General features: G+C 36.6%; 1 protein-coding gene across 4 annotated transcripts in view; it reads right to left on the bottom strand.

The window, feature by feature from the left end:
• Positions 1-18530, bottom strand: part of EBAG9 (estrogen receptor binding site associated, antigen, 9) — a 30790-nt gene extending 12260 nt beyond the window's left edge. The window contains exons 1-2 of one of the 4 annotated variants that reach the window (XM_008582094.1): positions 18321-18530; positions 7153-7250 (exon numbers count right to left, since the gene is read on the bottom strand). In XM_008582094.1, the coding sequence (XP_008580316.1) occupies positions 7153-7235 (83 nt within the window). In that variant the 5' untranslated portion in view covers positions 7236-7250; positions 18321-18530. Of the gene's footprint in view, positions 1-7152; positions 7251-8786; positions 8861-15107; positions 15197-17795; positions 18082-18320 lie in introns of those variants that run through there. The other 3 variants (XM_008582095.1, XM_008582093.1, XM_008582096.1) reach the window with 3 other exon arrangements.
• Between the last annotated feature and the right edge of the window lie 926 nt (positions 18531-19456).

The raw sequence follows: 19456 nt of genomic DNA, 5'->3' as shown, positions 1-19456 counted from the left end.
AAAATAATCTGTTGTAACTATAACATGTATTTGTAAGCCTCATGGTAACCATAACACAAAAACTAAGAGACATACTAAAAATAAATAGCAAGAAAGCAAAATGCAAAGCTAGAGAAAACCACTCAGCCACAAAGGAAGACAGTAAGACAAGGAAAAAGTAAAAAAGATCCACAAAACAAACAAACAAACAAACGAAAATATCAAAATGGCAATAATCAGTCCCTATAGATATCAACAAAAACCCTAAATGTAAACGGATTAAATGACCTAATAAGACACAGAGTGTCTGGATGGATTATAAAATAAGAACCAACAATATGCTGCCTACAAGAAACTCACTTAAAGACACAAACTGGCCAAAAGTGAAGGGATGGAAAAAGATATTTCATACAAATGGAAGCCAAAGAGAGCAGGAATAGATAAAATAGACTTCATGCCAAGGAAAGTAAAAAAGCATAAGGAAGGTCATCATATAACCATAAAGGCATCAATTCAACAAAAGGATATAACAATTCTAAATATACATGCACCTAACTTCAGAGCACCCAGTTATATAAAGCAATCACTACTGGATCTAAAAGGAGAGACTGACTCCAACACAATAATAGTTGAGGACTTTAATACTCCACTTTTAACAAAGGATAGATCACCCAGACAGAAAGTTAAGGAGGAAATATCAGAATTAATCTCTACTATAATCTGACTTCACCTAACAGACATTTATAGAACATTTCGTCCAAAAGTTGCAGAATACACATTCTTCTCAGATGCAAATAAAATATTCCCTAGAGTAGACCATATGTTAGGACACAAAACAAGTCTCAACAAACTTTAAAAACTGAAATCCTATTAATCTTATCCAACCACAATGGAATAAAACTAGTAATCAACAACAAAATACAAATACATAGAAATTAAATAATATGCTCCTAAATAAGGAACGGGTCAAAGAAGAAATTAAAAAGGAAATTTAAAAATTCCTGGAGACAAATGAAAATGAAAACACAGCATACCAGAACCTATGGGGTACAGCAAAAGCACTTCTAAGAGGGAAGTTTGCAGCAATAAATGCCAATATCAAAAAAAAAAAAAAAAAAAAAAAAAAAGAAAGACTCCAAATAACCTAATGCAACACCTCAAGGAGCTGAAAAAATGAGGACAAACCAAACCCAAAATCATAAGAAGAAAAATAACAAAGATCAGAGCAGAAATAAATGAATCAGAGATTTAAAAATATATAAAAGATCAATGAAACAAGTTGGTTTTTCAAAAAGATAAAATCGATAAGCCTTTAGCTAGACTAAGGAAGAAAAAAAGAGAGAAGACTCAAATAAAATCAGAAATTAAAAAGGGGACACTACAATTGATACCACAGAAATACAAAGGACCATAAGAGACTACTGAGAACAACTATATGCAAATAAACTGGAAAACCCAAAAGAAATGGATAAATTCCTGGACACATACAACTTACCAAAGTTGAATCATGAAGAACTAGAAAACCTAAACTGACCAATTAATGCATAATGAGATTTAAGCAAAAATAAAAAGTCTTCCAACAAAGAAAACTCTAGGACCAGATGGCTTCACTGCCAAATTCTACCAAACACTTAAAGAACTAATATCAATTCTTCTCAAACTCTTTCAAAAAATTGAAGAGGAGGGAATACTTCCAAACTCATTCTACGAGGCAGGTATTACCCTTACCAAGATCAGAAAAAGACACTACAAAAAGACTATAGACCAATATCCCTAATGAACACAGACATGAAGATCCTCAGCAAAATACTAGCAAACAGAATCCAGCAACACATTTTTACAAAGATCATACACCATGATCAAGTAGCATTCATTCCAGGGATGCAAGGATGGTTCAACATACCAAAATCTAGAAACATGACACATTGCATCAACGGAATGAAAGGGGGAAAAAAAAAAAAAACACGGTCATTTTAATAGATGTAGAAAAAACATTTGATATAACCAATACCCTTCATGATAAAAAACACTCAACAAATTAGGTATAGAAGGAATGTACCTCAACACAATAAGGGTCATATATGACAAACTCACAGCTAATACCATACTGAATGGACAAAAATTATAGGCTTTTCCTCTAAGATCTGGAACAACACAAGGATGCCCACTTTCCCCTCTCTTATTCAACACAGTGCCAGAAGTTCCAGCCCGTGCAATAAGGCAAAAGAAAGCAATAATGGGCATTCAAATTAGAAAGAAGGAAGTCAAGCTATCCCTATTTGCGGATGACATGATCCTATACATAGGAAATCCTAAAGACTCCACCAAAAAATTACTGGAACTGATAAATTCAGTAAAGTGGAAGGATACAAAATCAACACACAAAAATCAATAGTCTTCCTATACATCAACAACAAAATGGCTGAAGAAGAAATCAAGAAAGCAATCCCATTCACAATAGATACCAAAAAAATGAAATACCTAGGAGCAAATATAACCAAGGAGGTGGAAGACCTCTACATTGAACACTATAAAACATAGGTGAAAAAACCTGAAGAGGACACAAATAAATGGAAAGATATCCCATGTTCATGGGTCAGAAGAATTAACATGACCAAAATGTCCACATTACTAAAAGAGAGCAGGAGTAGATAAAATGTCCACATTACTAAAAGAGAGCAGGAGTAGATTGTGTTGTGAATCACAATCCCTATCAAAATATCAATGACATTCATCACAGATATAGAAAAAAGGATCCTAAAATTTGCACAGAACCTCAAAAGACTCCATATAGCTAAAGCAATCTGGAACAAAAAGAATAAGGTTGGAGGCACCACACTTCCTGATTTCAAAGTATACCATAAAGTAACAACAACAGCATGGGAGTTGCACAGAAACAGACAAACTAATGGAATTGAATAGAGAGCCCCAAAATAAACCCACACACTTACAGCCAACTAATTTTTGACAAAGGTACCAAAAATATACAATGGGGGAAGGATAGCCTCCTCAACAAATGGTGCTGGGAAAACTGGATATCCACATGCAGAAGATTGAAACTAGACCTTTATTTCTTACCATACACAAAAGTCAACTCAAAATGGATCAAACTAAATTTAAAAGCTAAAATTATGAAACTACTAGAAGAAAACACAGTGGAAATACTACACAAAATGGGAGTGGGCAGCACTTTTTTGAGCAAGACTACAAAAGCACTGGCAACTAAAGCAAAAATATATAAATGGGACTACATCAAACTAAAAAGATTCTGCACAGCAAGGGACACATTCAACGAAGTGAAGAGACAACTACACAATGGGAGAAAGTGTTCACCAATTACACATCAGACAAGGGGCTAATATCTAAAATATATAAGGAACTTAAGTGACTCAACAACAACAACAAAAATAACCTAATTAAAAAATGGGTAAAGGACCTGAGCAGACATTTCTCAAAAGACTTACAAATGGCCAACAAGCACATGAAAACATGCTCAACATCAGTAATCATCCAGAAAATGCAAATTAAAACCACAATGAGATATCATCTTACTCCAGTTAGAATGGCTCTTATCAACAGGACAAAAAATAACAAACACTGGCAAGGACATGGAGAAAAAGAGACTCTCCTACACTGCTGGGGGAATGTAAATTGGTACAGCCATTATGGAAAACAGTATGGAAGCTCTTCAGAGAACTAAAAATTGATCTACCCTATGACACAGCTATCTCACTGCTGGATATATACTCAAAGGAAATGAAGTCAATATATCAAAAAGACACCTGCACTCCCACATTCACTGTAGTACTATTCATAATAGCCAAGAGAGGAATCAGCCTAAAATCTGTCAATGGATGAATGGATAAAAAAATCTGTTGTACACATAAACAAAGGAATACTACTCAGCTATTAAAAATAAATAATATCCTATCATTTGCAGCAACATAGATGGAACTGGAAATCATTATGTTAAGTGAAGTAAGTCAGGCAAAAAAAGACAAATAATGCATATCACTCACATATGGAATCTAAAAAAAAAGTGGTTTTCATAGAAGTACAGAGTATAACATTTACCGGGGTGGGGGTGGGGGGCAGGAGGAATGAGGAAAAGTGGTAGAGTAATGGGTATGAAACGATGCTATCTATCCTAGGTGAATCATTGTGCAGTATATGCATGTATTGAAACAACATACTATATCCCACAAATATGTAGAAGTAAATGTTTAAATATTTTTAACAAAATAAAAATAATTTTTTTTAAGTTTTAAAAAATTTGAAAAATTCCGGTTAAACTAGACTATAGCTGAGTTTTAAAGATTAGTAGAAAAAGCAGTATATTAAACAGGATGTAGTATAACTCAGTTGTTAAGAAAGTGGGCCGTGGAATCTATGTAAAATATAGTTTTCAATTTTACTTCTTTTGAGTCTAATTAGAATTACCTAACTTTTCAGCCTCAATATCATCACTTGTAAAATGCAGGTATTTAAACATACTTTTGGTAGGGTTCTTATGAGGATTTAACCAAGTAACATATTTAAAGCACCTAGACAGTGTCTACTATATAGCAAGACATTCAAAAAATGATAGCTACTATAAATGATTAGTCATTTGCTTTATTTCAAGTAATCTATTAAGCTTCTATCTTGAGCTAATTGGTAAAATCAGTTATTTTTATTACAGATTAGATTAGAAGTTATACTTTGTTTAAAGGACAAATAGAAAAGTAAGATAGTTTATTACAAAATTTATGAGATAAGCCTGCCTTTTGAAAACATATGATCTAGGTACCTTCTGACACTTAAGAGAAGCTTATCTTAACAAAGGGTCAGTTTTCTTTAAAGCTGAACATATAATCAATCCTGAACATATTTACATCAACAATAGAAATTTATAGTGACAAAAGGAATTCCTTAATATCAAATGCAATTTCTTAATCTAAAAGTAATCTATACTGAACAGGAGTTTTAGAAAGTACAGATGAAAAAACAAAAACACCTATAATTTGTCACGTCTGTTAACACAATTTTTCCTTTGACCTCCTGCCTTCTGGAAATTGGTATTCATTCTTTTATTGCTTTACCTAGTGAATTGCTGGCCATTCCTCCTCATTTTCTGATGATGTTAGCACTTAGTTCACCCGTTTTTCATCTTTTCAAATCCTGTCCTCTTGGGTGATTTCAACAGTTAACCACCTAATTTTTCCATTTCTTTTTTGACCTCTCCTCCTCCAGTGAACATCTCTACTCTATTTCATCCATTAGTTCCCATTGCAATAACCTGGATCCTTTTTTGAAAAAATCCTTGACCACTGGACTGCTAATGATAAACTCAATGGCACTTAATTCTTGGAGTTTTAGCAGCTATCAAATGGTCAGTTAGCCAGATATTACATTTCCTCCTAGCTTTCCTTGCAGCTAGGTGACCATATGACTAAGCTCTTGACAGTAGGCTGTGAACAGAATTGTGTGTAATTTCTTAATCATGTCTTACTGAAAAAAGAGCTGATTGCTGTCCATTTCCTGTCTTACTCTACACTACTCTTAGTCTGTCAGTGACTTTTTCACAGTACCACTAGGCCAAAAGAAATACCTAACAGTTCTCTGATTAAGTACTTAGGCCCAAATGACTTACTGTATGTTCTAACTGCTTAGCAGACATTTGAAAAAAGACACATAAATTTTTAAAAAAGTAATATTTTTACATCATCCTTAAATAACTACAATTATGTACTAATCGTACGTGTGTGCCTATTGGACTCTACATAGCTTCTCAAGGCTTGGAGTCAGACTGGAGACTGCCACTCTCATTTTTTTGTTCTACCTTAACTTTGCTGCAATACTTGGTTTTAATTACAACCTGAAATCCTAGTTTTGCAATGACATGTCACCAAAAATACAAGTAAACAAAACTTTTACCTCAAACATTTGAGAACATCATCATAAGGAAAGCTGCAAGATCTAATGATGTTGCAAATGTGAACTCCCTTGAATTAGGTGTCTGTGCAGTATTCAACAGACATTGACTATCACTATCACTGTGTTTTGTTGGAAAATTTAAAATATCCTATGGCATCCCTGTGAATTTCATGAGAAGCCCTGGGCACCTCAGCACATAGCTTAGATACCACAGCTGTAGGGTATGTATGGCCCTGTGACAAGACTGAAAGAACTGGAGGCTATAGATGACCTACTGAAGTGGCATGATTTACCTGCCCTAGACTACCTCTATATTATAGAATGTTATTTAAAAGGAGGGAAAAAAAAACCCTACTTTGTTTAGGGTTTCTCTGTTAAAGTGTTTTTTTTTTTTTTAAATATAAAAATAACATTGATATTATAGTATAGACAGAAATACCTATGCCTAATTTCACCTAAACACCTTAAAACATTCTGATAATGAAACATATATATAAAAGCTCTGTGATGATAATAAAGTTAGTTTGCTTATTTCTGAAATTCTGTAGTATTAAGTATGTTATTTTAATTTTAATGAAAGATGTAAGAATTTGAAAGAACAAAGACAACTGAACCTTAATAAAAAAAATCTATTGTGACCAGGTCATCTAAATCATAGTGGCTTTGGAGATCTGGGATAAGTCAGTAGTCACATCTGCATTTCCTGGAAAACATTATCTTAAAGCCATTTTTACTTAGAAGCAGACGTGATGGCACCAGGAAGTCATAAAATGACCCAGAATGCTTCTTGTAATCCTTACCCTAGATCTCTGTATATAGAATAAAATCTGATAACAATTCCAAATCTACACGTCATGTACAGCCAACAGAAAAACTGATGAAGTGACTAGGTGGGGCTGTTCTCTCTCCTTTGATTCTTCCCCCTTCTGTGAGTATAAAATGCTAAGCTCTGCTGGCCCTCTTCGGGGTGCATTCCTTGCAGTGACCTAACCTATGCAATTCCCCAGTTGCAATCGTCCCATTGGCTCAATAAATCCTATGCTTTGTAGGTTTGGCCTCAGTTTCTTTTAGGTCAACATCTTCTACTTTCTAGATCTGAAGTAGAGAAAAAAATATTTTAAAAATATTAGGAATTAACGAATGAATATTGCAATGAAATATAATTAAATATAATCTGTCCTGCCTTTTTGAAGTTATAAAGCTATCCAAAACCAGCAAGGAGATAAACAGGTCAGTTTAAACATAAAATTTATTTACCTGCATATTAATCTCTTTAGGAATGAGAATACTGTTGCTAGGCAGGTACAAACTTTAAATAACCGAAATTGTGTGATGGCCATGGTGGGAACCAAAACCTGTAGAAAAGGCACACACAAAAAAATGCGTTAAATTGATTTCATAAATCATACTCCAGTTCTGAAGTCAAGCTGAAAAGTCCTATTATTCACTGAGAAAAATCTGACATATTTTTGCTTTTCTCTAGAAACCATAAATATATTAAATTTTAAAATTATAATGTAAATCATAATAACAACTCAAGAAACTAGGTTTTTAAAAGAGTTTTCAATAGTTGTGAGGAAAAAAACCTTCTTTCATTCTGAGTAGTTTTTGAAAATGTTACTTAAATTATCTACTTAATACAAACTTTATTTATGATTAAAAAATAAAAAGTATGAAAGAGTATACATTGAATCTTTTTGTACCTTTTGAATTTTGAACCATATGAACATGGTACTATTCAATTTTATTAAATCCATTTTATGGATGAGGAAATTGAATTGAGAGAAGTCAAATAACTTGCTCAAAGTCACATAACTAATAAGTTGGAAGTAATAATAGAGCTCATCTACTCAGGTGGTTCACAATCTGGGGATCCTTTAAAGAAACTGATACATGTGCTTAACCCTAGTAAGTCAATTTAATCATATTCTCTGAGAGTTAAGACTGGTAATAGCCAATAAGCCAACAAAAAAGGTAAAAACTATTCAATCAAAAAGGCAGCAGAAAACAAGGAAAAGAGGAACAAATAACAGATGGGACAAACTGAAAACAAATTACAAGATGACAGACATAAACCTAACCATATCAGTAATCATATTAAATGTAAATTGTCTAGCATCCCAATTTGGAGATTGTTAGATTAGATAAAAAAGGAAGACCCCCATGGGCCGGCCCGGTGGCGCACTGCTACAGTGCGCCGCTTGGGAGCGCGGCAGCGCTCCCGCCGAGGGTTCGGATCCCACATACAGACCGGTTCCCGCTCACTGGCTGAGCGAGGGGCGGGAGCAGCACCGAGGGTTGCGATCCCGTTGCCGGTCCCGGTCCGGTACGGGCGCGACACTGAGGGTTGCGGTCCGTTGCCGGACACGAAAAAAGACAAAAAGGAAAAAAAAAAAAAGGAAGACCCCACTAATTGCTGCCTAAAAAAAATGCATTTTAAATATAAAAACACAAAACAAGTAAAAGTAAAAGGACAGGAAAGATACACTAGCTAATACTAATAAAAAGAAAGTTGAACTTATTATTTCAATGTCAGACAGATGTTAGAAAAATACCTATGCCTACTATCACCTAAACATCTTAAAACACCCTAAATATCTTATACCTGGTAATAATATTATAAAAGTGATATGAATAATATTAGTATAAAAGTGGTCATTTCACAATGATAAAGGGGCCAATTAATCAAAACTACATAACAATCCAAAGCATAAGTCCTTAATAACAGAATTTTGCCAATTTCATAAATGAGAGAGGTAACATTATTAGAATCTGCAGATATTATAAGGATACTAAGGAACTATTACAATTTGTTGCCTATATTTGACAAATGAGGTGAAATGGACAAATTCTCTAAAAGACACAACTTTACAAAGCACAGAAAAAAGCACCTGAAAACCTCTATATTTATTAAAGAAACTGAATTTGTAGTTAAAAATCTTCCAGGCCCAGAAGGCTTCACTGATGAACTCTACAAAACAGGAAAAAGTAATAGCGATTTTAAACAAACTAACAAAAAAATCAAAGAACAAATATTTCCCAATTCATTATTTGAAGCCAGCATTACACTGATACTAATCCAGACAAAGACATTACCAGAAAACTAGAGACTAATACTTCATAAATACACACAAAAAAATTAACAAAATATTAATAAATTGAATCCAACAATATATAAAACAATAATACATTGTAACCAAGTAGGGCTTAGCCCAGGAATGTAGAATTGGCTTAAAACTAGAATATCAAATGTAGTAATAATATTAATAAACTAAAAAAGTAAAACCATATAATCATTTGGATAGAGACAGAAAAACACCTTTGACAAAACTCAACATTCATTTCTGATAAAATTTCCAGCAAACTAGGAGCAGAAGAGAACTTTCTCAACCTAATCAGGAACATCTATTAAAAAAACCTATAGGGGCCGGCCCGGTGGCGCACTGCTATAGTGCGCCGCTTGGGAAGCGCGGAGGCGCTCCCACCGAGGGTTCGGATCCCACATACAGACCGGTTCCCGCTCACTGGCTGAGCGAGGCACGGGGGCAACGCCGAGGGCTGCGATCCCGTTGCCGGTCCTGGTCCGGTGCGGGCACGACACTGAGGGTTGCGATCCGTTGCCGGACACGAAAAAAAGACAAAAAAAAAAAAAGAAAGAAAAAGAAAATTCAATGGAATCTACAATCAACTGTATTTTTATGTTAACAACAACCAGAAATTAAAATTTAAAAAAAAATTTATATGAACATCAAAAAATATGATACTTAGAGACAAATCTAATGAAAGCCTTGTATATTGAAAACGATCAAATATTGCTGATAGAAATTTAAAAGACCTGTTCTTAAGATAGCAAGTTTCAAAAAATTGAGCTATATAGATTCAATGCAATCCCAATCAAAATCTCAGCAGGCTTTTTCTGCAAAGTGTGACAAGCTAATTCTAAAATTCATATGGAAATGCAAGAACCTATAATAGCTAAAACAACACTGAAAAGAAACAAAGTAGAAGGGCTAGCACTACCTGATTTCAAAACTTGTTACAAAGCTACAGTAACAAAACTATGTAGTACTGGAATCAAGACACACAAATAGATCAATGGAAATTGTAGAAATAACCCAAATACATATGAACAACCTAAATTTGATATAGATGTAAAGGCAGTTCAGTGGGAAAAAGGAGTCTTCAACAAATAGCACTGGAAAAACTGGATATCCACATGAAAGAACAAAAATAAAAACTTCAATAAATATCTCACACCATTTACAAAAAGCATATCAAAATGGATCATAGACGTAAATGTAAAATCTGAAACTACAAAACTTCTAGATAGGAGAAAATCTTTGTGACCCTGAGATAGGCAAAGATTTTTTTAGATATCACTCCAAAAGCACAAGGCATAAAAGATTGACAAACTGGGGCCGGCTTGTGGCTCACTCGGGAGAGTGCGGTGCTGATAACACCACGGCCACGGGTTCGGATCCCATATAGGGATGGCCGGTTGCTCACTGGGTGAGCGTGGTGCTGACAACACCAAGTCAAGGGTTAAGATCCCCTTACTGGTCATCTTTAAAAAAAAAAAAAAAAAAAAGATTGACAAACTGAACTTCATCAAAATTGAAAACTTCTACAGTTTTTAATTAAACACAGTTTTTAAAAACACTGTTAACATAATGAAAAGACAAATAACAGACCAGGAGAAAAATCTTTGCAAAGCATATATCTGATAAAGGATTTATATCCAAAATATGCAATAATAAGGACCTCTCAAAACTCAATAAGAAAACAATTTAAAAATGGGCAAAAGGTCTAAATAGTCACTTCACCAAAGTAGATATACAACAGTAAATAACTACATGACATAATGATCAACACCATTAATCATTGAGGAAATGCAAATTCAAGCCACAGTTAGAAACCATTACATATCTATTAGAATGGCTCAAACTAAAAATATCAGCTATTCCAAATACTGGTGAGGTTGCAGAACAACTAGAAGTCTCATACACCAGTAGTGGGAATGTAAAATGGTCCAACTACTCTGGAAAACAGTTTGGCAGTTTCTTACAATGTTAAACAAACATCTACCGCATGACCCAGCCATTCTACTCCTAGGAATTTACCCAAGATAAATGAAAGCATACACCCATACAAAGACTTGCACTTGAAAAGCAAATTTATTTTTAATATAGCCACACTGGAAACAACCCAAATGTTCATCAACAGGTGAATGAGTAAACAAATTGTGGTGTGTGTGTGTGTGTGTGTATACACACACATATATATATATGGGGTATATATATGTATATATATATATATACACACACACAATGGAATACTACTCAGCAATAAAAAGGAATGAGTTATGTTACAAGTAATAAATACACACACACATATATATATGGGGTATATATATGTATATATATACACACACACACAATGGAATACTACTCAGCAATAAAAAGGAATGAGTTATGTTACAAGTAATAACATGGATATATCTCAAAATAATTATGCTGAAAGAAGCCAGGCTAAAAAAAATAAAAGTATATACTATATGATTCCATATATTTAAAAACCTCTAGAAAATGCAAACAAATATATAGTGACAGCAAATAAGTGATGCCTTGGGATGGGGCAGGGAGGGGTGAGAAGGATGGATTAATAAGGGACATGAAGAAATTTTTGTAGGTAATGGATATACTTACTATTTCAATTGTGATGGTTTCATAGGTGTGTATAAAGTCATCAAAACTAATAAAATTGTATGCTTTAAATATGTACAGTTTATTGTATCTGAAGTATAACTCAGAGAAAAGCTGTGAAAACAATGTACACTAGTAAGACGTTTTTGAAGATATGTCACTTAAATTAGAAAATTTTTCAGATTCTGGTTAGAATCTTAAAAGAAGTCATTAATGCCATCATTATCTTATATTGATTATTTATTACTCTTTCTGCAGAGCCAAATTCCATTAGGAAACTAGGGAAATTAGTGATAATCATATTTCAGAATTTCTCAAAGAACAGAACCCTGATTTCACAACCGCATTTCCATACACTATAGTAGCTAACTCATATATACGTAGCCTTCTTCTTAGTGCTTTACATGGAATAACTCATTTAATGCTCACAGTAACCCTGTGAAGGACTTAAAGCAAGTACTATTTTATCCCTATATTAGATAGGGAAATGGAGGCACAGAGGGGTTAAATAACCTACTCAAAGAACTAAGATACAGAACAGGGATTAAACCCAAGAAGTCTGGTTCCAGTATTTGAGTACTTAAAGATCATACTCATACTGTCTCCCTATGATTAAATAAAGAGAAATATTTCTATATCAAAGAAATGCTATAGGAATTGAGAACTAAAATCATGGCCATAATAGGAATAAAAAACTTCTCAAAAACGGTAAAATGGGTATTATTTTGCTAGCCTTTTAAACATTGTCATTATTTCCAAATTTTCCTTCACACACTTTAGTCACCTATACCACACATGTGTTGCATACCTTACCCTAATGATTATTATTTAATTTTAAAATTTCCTAAAATGAGTTTTGGTACAAGTTAAAGTTGAATATATTAAAGTAACCATGAATGTACCCATTTAGAGAATCAAAATAAATACAAAAGAGGGAAAAGGAAAATAAAATCTGTTAATCTATGAGAGATAGTCATTTTTCCACTGTTGAGGTAGAGTAGATCACGTTAAATCAAGTCAAAAGAAATACACAGGCATACATATACATGCATACACAGACTCTCTCTCTCTCTCTCTCACAGGAATGGTGTTTCTTATAATGGAATTTCATGTTTTAGCTTCTTGCCTTTTATCTGTCAAAGGAGGAAAATTACTGAGTATGCATTTAGAATCATGTTATGCCTGTGTTGGGGTAAACTGATAATATGTATCATGCAGCTTCTTAACTTTCTAAATGAGAGAACTAAGATGCACTGAAGTTAACTGCTCTGCTCAAGGTGAAGCAACTACAATTTAAACTCATACACCTCCTAGTCCATTAGTAACACACCACAGTCACTACAGTTGGCTAAAACCAGTATTTTGAGTACTGATTTCTTAACACATAAAAAGGGAAAACATATAATAACGTGATACTCATTTTTTTCCAAAATAAAAAAGCATGAACAGTATGTCTGGACTTCAATTCTATACATATTTACTTAAAAGCAGATAAAACTTAAGTAATAATTATCATGTAACCACATTAATCGGACAGCTATATTCTTCTTCTCAAAACTCGAATGCTGATTCATTTTTTAAAAAATTATCTTATATGAGCATAAGATACACAATAACATTTACAAATATAAAGATTAAAACATCCTAGATAAATACAACATCTCTGCACTAATAACACGCTGTTTTAAAATACATTTCATGAGGATTAAAGCAGAGAGCATGATTTTGTTTTTAATTACTAGATATAAGCAATAACCTCTGCAGTTTACACATTCTTTACACATTTTAGTCACCTATACCACAAAACTCACTGAAGCCTGAATTGTGTCCCCCAAGTTTTATGTATTTGAAACTTGGTCCTCACATGACTGTTAAGAGGGTGGGAAATCCTATATGGTAATTGAAAGGTGGAGCCTTGAAGTGGTGATTAGATTGTAGGACCATGCTGTAGTGAATGGATTAAAAATGGTGGTCAGGGACATGGTTCTGAGGGCTTTAAAAGGACAGAGAAGAGAGTCTGTCTCTCTTGGACTCTCTACTCCATCATTTTCACAATGTGATACTCTGCCATCACTGTTGCCACCACAAAGACCTTCACCAGATGTGTTCCTTGGATTTTGGACTTCCTAGCCTTTGAAACTGTAAGCAATAACTTCCGTTTTCTTATAAATCACCCGGTTTCAGATATTTTGTTATAAGCAACAGAAACGGACTAATACAACCTCCTAAAGTCTTAAAAATAGTACATAATGCAGTTTTCTTAATTGATGAAATATTATATTGAGTGGGTTAAAATTGTACAATAAAAAATAGTGGTCACCTCTGATGGGGGGTATAGATGGAAGCATTAGGGAACTAAGATATATATCTCAATGTGGTAGTAGCAATACCATATATTTTACTGTACGAATATATATTGTTTTATGTTATACCTCAATATAAAAGTTCAAAACACACACATACTCAAAAAATAAAAACAAAACAAACCAGAAAGCAAGAAAAACATACTCAACTCTCATGGTTATCTGATCCTGATTGCTCTGTAGAGCCAATATTGCCAGTTCCTTCTAAACAGCAAAACACATAGCTAGTCCTTTCTATTTCTAGGGTAAGAAAGGCATTGTAACCTGTTGAAGGTACACTGACAGAGTTCCAAAAGGTTTCCTTAGCAATGCTCATGTATTTTTGTATATATGAAGATTGTCTCTCCATAAGTAAGAACTGAATGATTTACTGAATGCTTATGACTGCAGGTGGCATACTAATTGAGCAGATGGAAAGAACAGTGGCTTTAAAAGAAAGTAAACCAGGAAAATATGAAGAATTTCACTGTTCAAGTAATTTAAATACTTCTGTCAAAAACATCCCCAATCAGTGGTTTACTCAGGTACAAAAAAATGCAACAATGCTGTTGACTCTGCTTTTCCCTTTTATCCCTTTCCATCCAAATTGCCAAACAGACTTTACTTGATTTCCCAATCCTGCCCATATTCTTTCCTATTTCCCCTGCAGTATCTCTAGCATAAGCTTCTATTATCTCTTGCCAAGTTACTGTAAAGTCTTCTTAATTCTAGTATTTTTCTCTGAGAAACACATTTTCTATTGTGCACTATAGTTATTTCTATACATCATATCTGCCCTGTACAATCCTCCAAAAAAATTTATTCACCTGGTAACTTCAGTTACCATCTGCAAAGTAAGACTTGAAAGAAAGGTTTGATTGCTTTATTATACAAGTAGAATGAACTGAACAATTAAGACAGTGCAGTGGATTAAATGTGTCTCCCAGAAGTTCAGATATTAGAAACTTGACCCCATTGTAACAGTGCTAAGAGGGTAGGAAATTTGATTATGCTATTTGAAAGGTGGGTTCTTTAAGAGGTGATTAGATTGTGAGGACTGTGCCCTTGTGAATGTATTGATCCATTCATGGAGTCATGAGTACAGTTCTGATGGCTTTAAGGAGAGCAAGTGAAGAGGTTAGATCTCTCTTGCTCAGCCCATTCTTACCATGTGACACTCTGGCTGCCACAGGACCCTGTGGAGTTACCACTAAGAAGGTCCTCACTAGATGCACCCGCTCAGGCTGTGGACTTCCCAGGCTCTGAACTGTAAGAAATAAATTTTGTTTTCTTATAAATTACCCAGTTCCAGATATCCTGTTATAAGCAACAGAAGCAGACTAAAACAGACAGTGAATAAGAGTTTCATTTAAAGCTTATTTGTCGGGCCGAGCCCGTGGCGCGCTCGGGAGAGTGCGGCGCTGGGAGCGTGCAGTAGTGCTCCCGCCACGGGTTTGGATCCTATATAGGGATGACTGGTGCGCTCACAGCGCTCACTGGCTGAGCACGGTGCGGTGCGGCCGGTCTCAAAAAGGACAAAAAAATAAATAAATAAAGCTTATTTGTCAAGAATAAAACTCTCAACCCAAAGAAAAGCAAGCTTCCCCAACTGAAAATTTAGCATAAATGTTTAGAAAAAAGAAAAAAAAAAAAAAAAGCTAGAAAAGAGACTGCTGAGTATGTACGATTTGAACAGAAAGAGAATAGAACTGAGGAGATACTATTATCAGGCCATTTTGAAGAAGAAGACATTTAATATATAGGACTGGGGAGAGGGGTGGGTCTCAGGATATACATGAATGAAGGGTGGAAAATAAATTTCATATAGAGCCTTAATAACCACAACTATCACATTCCCACAAATATGAGGGTACTTCAGAAAGTTCATGGAAAGATTTGTATTATCTTTCGACTCTATTTCTCCATAAACTTTCTGAAATACCGTCAAACTCTCAGTGTCATTGTTCAATAAGTATCTGTCAACTGGAATGACTTCAATGGTAACTGGAAATAAAATTTAAAGTTCTTTTTCCAATGGAAAAACAGAAAGTGGGACTATTATTGATTACAAAATAGAATTCCCTCCTTGTCAATTAAGAATGTCCTCATTCTGTGGAAAATCTGCTTTTGTGATTAATGAAAGAGGAGAACTAACATTCATTGACCATCTACTATGTACCAAGCACTGTCTAAATAACAGCTTACCTAACACAAACCCATGAGAGGCAGATATTGTCCTCGTTCTATAGAATGAAGCACAGAGAGCAAGCAAATGTCTCCATGTTCCTACACCTAATGACTTGATTCAAACCTAGGTCTATTTAACTCAAAAACCGAGAATACCTCACTAAAGCATTCTTAGTAACTTCAGTGATGATATTATAATTTCCAAGATAAATTTCCAGCCAGTTGCACTGAAACAGGGAAAATGCAATGAGGCTTATCAAGCAATTTTTTTGATATGATTAATTACACTGATCTGCAGGCAGGAATACCTATGGGACATGTATTTATTTTTTGTTCTGATTCCCTTAAACAAATATATATTTGTACCTACTATGAAACAGATATTACCCTGGGTGCTAGAAAACACAACCAATCCAGTATACAGAAACCCTATGCTTGCTGCTCAATTGTCAGGAGTTTGTACATATGCTTACTCCTGAGGAATGCAAAGGGACTAAGGAGGCAGAACCCCCATAAGACTTGTCCGATTCAACAGATATTACCCTGGGTGCTAGAAAACACAACCAATCCAGTATACAGAAACCCTATGCTTGCTGCTCAATTGTCAGGAGTTTGTACATACGCTTACTCCTGAGGAATGCAAAGGGACTAAGGAGGCAGAACCCCCATAAGACTTGTCCGATTTGTTAGCCAACGCCAGGCACAACTCAAATATTTGTTGAATGAATGGAAATTAACATTCTTTGAGCACTTAATATGTTCAAAACATGGCTCTAGACAATGTATGTTCTATCACCTCACTGGACTCCTAAGAACAACCAAAGGAGGTTAAGGTTTCAGCATTCCATTTAAGAGATGAGGTTGCCGATGAGGTTCAGATTCACCCACCCAGGATTTAAAGAGACTAACCTCAAAGCTCAGGCTCTCCTCACACACATCACATCCCACTTGAGAAACCTTTCAATTTTATACATATTGCTTCGGTGAGACTTTTGAAATGCCCTCTAGATCACCATTTTGATAAGAATGTATCTTAGGCTACTTTGCACTTTGCTTTAAAATATTTTCTAGAACTGAGCAATACTAATATAATCTACTTTCAAAATTAAAGTGTTCTCAAAAATTACTAGGAAAATACAAAAACTTGACAGAGCAGGATAAAGTTCAAAACTATGAAACAGCCCATTTTACGGACTTTTAGAGAAATGATATCTTTAGGAAATCAACACGAATGAGTTCTGCTATGTCAACTGAAAAAGAATGTCCTACAATTTTTAAAAAATCATACCAAAATTTCAAAAACCATATGAACTAGTACAGTACACAATATCATCAAATTAAGTTTGTAACTCTCTGAAATAGGTTAAAGAATATTACAAGGCTCCAAAAATAAAATGTACCTGAACTCAGTAAAATTTGAAAAACAAGGCAGGAGCAAGTAAGAAAAAGGGAAATAGGAGTGCAGTGTGACAGCCGGTTCTAAAATCGAACAATCTGTACCATCTCTGGCAACTGAAAGTCAGGCCCTGAAATATGACACCAGTGGGACAGTTAAAAAGGTGGCGTGAGGTCCCTTGAATGACTCAAAAGGAAAGCGTCTCATAACTAAAGTGGTTTAATTTCGGATTACCCACCTAAAATCGGTTGATGGGGGGAATAAAAATCATACCCACTGCACAGATGAGAAAAACACGAGCGTTTCAAGTTACACAGTCCGACGCGTTGCGCACGGCGTTACGTGAAACGCTCTAAGTCGCTGGAGGTGGCTGCCAGGGGGGCTGGGATTCAGACTTGGGAAAAAATCTGCCTCGAGAGCTGCGAGGCCTGTACAGGGAGGGTAGGAAGGCAGGGCAATCTCCTCGCGGGAGCGGGGGGTGGAGACGGGGGTTTCCTGGGCCGGTGTCCCGCCGGCCGGTCCCTCACGCGTGAGCGCGGCATGGCGAAGGCTGCACGCCCTCGCGGTTTTCTCACCCGAGGTCACCCTGACCCGGAAATAGAACCGCAGAGTAGCGGTCGGGAGTGCGGGGAGGCCGGGCGGAGGGGCGAAAAGGAAGGTGGGAGGGCGAGAAGTGCAGGGTGAGGCAGAGGGCTGACAGGGAAAGGCAGATGACACCCCTAAGGCTGGGGTTGGGGTCAGGGTGGGGGTAGGGAGAGGAAAGCCCCTCGCGGGCGCGCGCGAGCCGCACACACTCACCTGCCCCTCCCCCTCCCCGCCCGCCCGGCGGAGGTTCCGAGCTGCCGCGGACCGCGCGCGCACACAAGGCGAGCGCGTGCCGCGCTGCCAGTCGCTTCCCCGAGTTCGCGCTCCGCCCGTTCAGTCCCAGCCGCGCTCATTCAAAGCCGCGCGCGCGCTCCGTCGTAGCCGCCGCTGGCGCCGCGCAGCTGCCATAGCCACCCGCTCCTCGCGAAACCCTCCCCCAACCCCTCCCCTTTGGCCCTGCTCTAAGGAGGCTCTCTTGTTGTCCCCAGGCCCTCACTTCCGCACCCCGCCCCAGTTCCGGTCTGGCCCAATAGGCGAGAGGCTACGGGTCCGACGTCGCTGCTGGGAGCCAATGAGTGCCTGGGGGCGGGGAGAGCGGCGGCAGGCACGCACAGGTTTGGCAGGGGGTAGAGTTTTGTGACCGTTTTGAGCTTTGAGGAGTCTTTCGTCTCAGAGTGCTTGGGGCAGTGGCAGGCTGCCTTACTTCCGTCTATGAAGAGCGCCTCTCCTCCAGCCGAACCCTTTAATGTTCCGTCCCTGCCAGATTGGACCAAGGAGAAGAAATGTTTAGATTGCAAAAAATGAAAACCCCGCCGTCTCAGGGTAATTTGGACGTGGTTAAGACAGATTCCAATCGCTTCGCCACCTGAAGCATGCGAATCGCTGAGTTTAATTCAGGACTTAGTCTCTTCCAAGTAATTTTTGATTGAATTTCATTTAACTGGAAGTTAAGTGCCACTTCACTGCGTCCCTGCATTTTTTGCTCGCATGCAGCCTGGGCTAGCCATTTTCCCAAACTTAGGTGTTCTTTCTTTCGATGGTTCTCTCTCTTTTCGAAATCCGGTTGTTCCCCCCCCCCTTTTTAATCTTGCTTGCTCTTTAAAGGCTATAGTCCTTTGCTATTATAGGCGAACGACCCTCAGAAAACTCCAGTGTTGCAAAGTGACTGGTGAGGGAGAATAGAACTTAATATAGTCAAAGGCTGAAAAGTTTATGCAAATTGTATCTTAATCATGCTTTTTCTTTATATGACTCTCTCTTAACTACAGCTACCTTTGTTCTCTCACCCTGACCCCGCACCCACCTACCCACTTAGTTTTGTAGTGATCCCCCCCACCCTCCGTGCTCCA

This window comes from Galeopterus variegatus, unplaced genomic scaffold (genome assembly GCF_000696425.1).
Source record: "Galeopterus variegatus unplaced genomic scaffold, G_variegatus-3.0.2 Scaffold2519, whole genome shotgun sequence".
Classification (NCBI taxonomy): Eukaryota; Metazoa; Chordata; class Mammalia; order Dermoptera; family Cynocephalidae; genus Galeopterus; species Galeopterus variegatus.
Note: the sequence above shows the minus strand (reverse complement) of the source record. Positions and strands in the feature narration are given on the sequence as shown.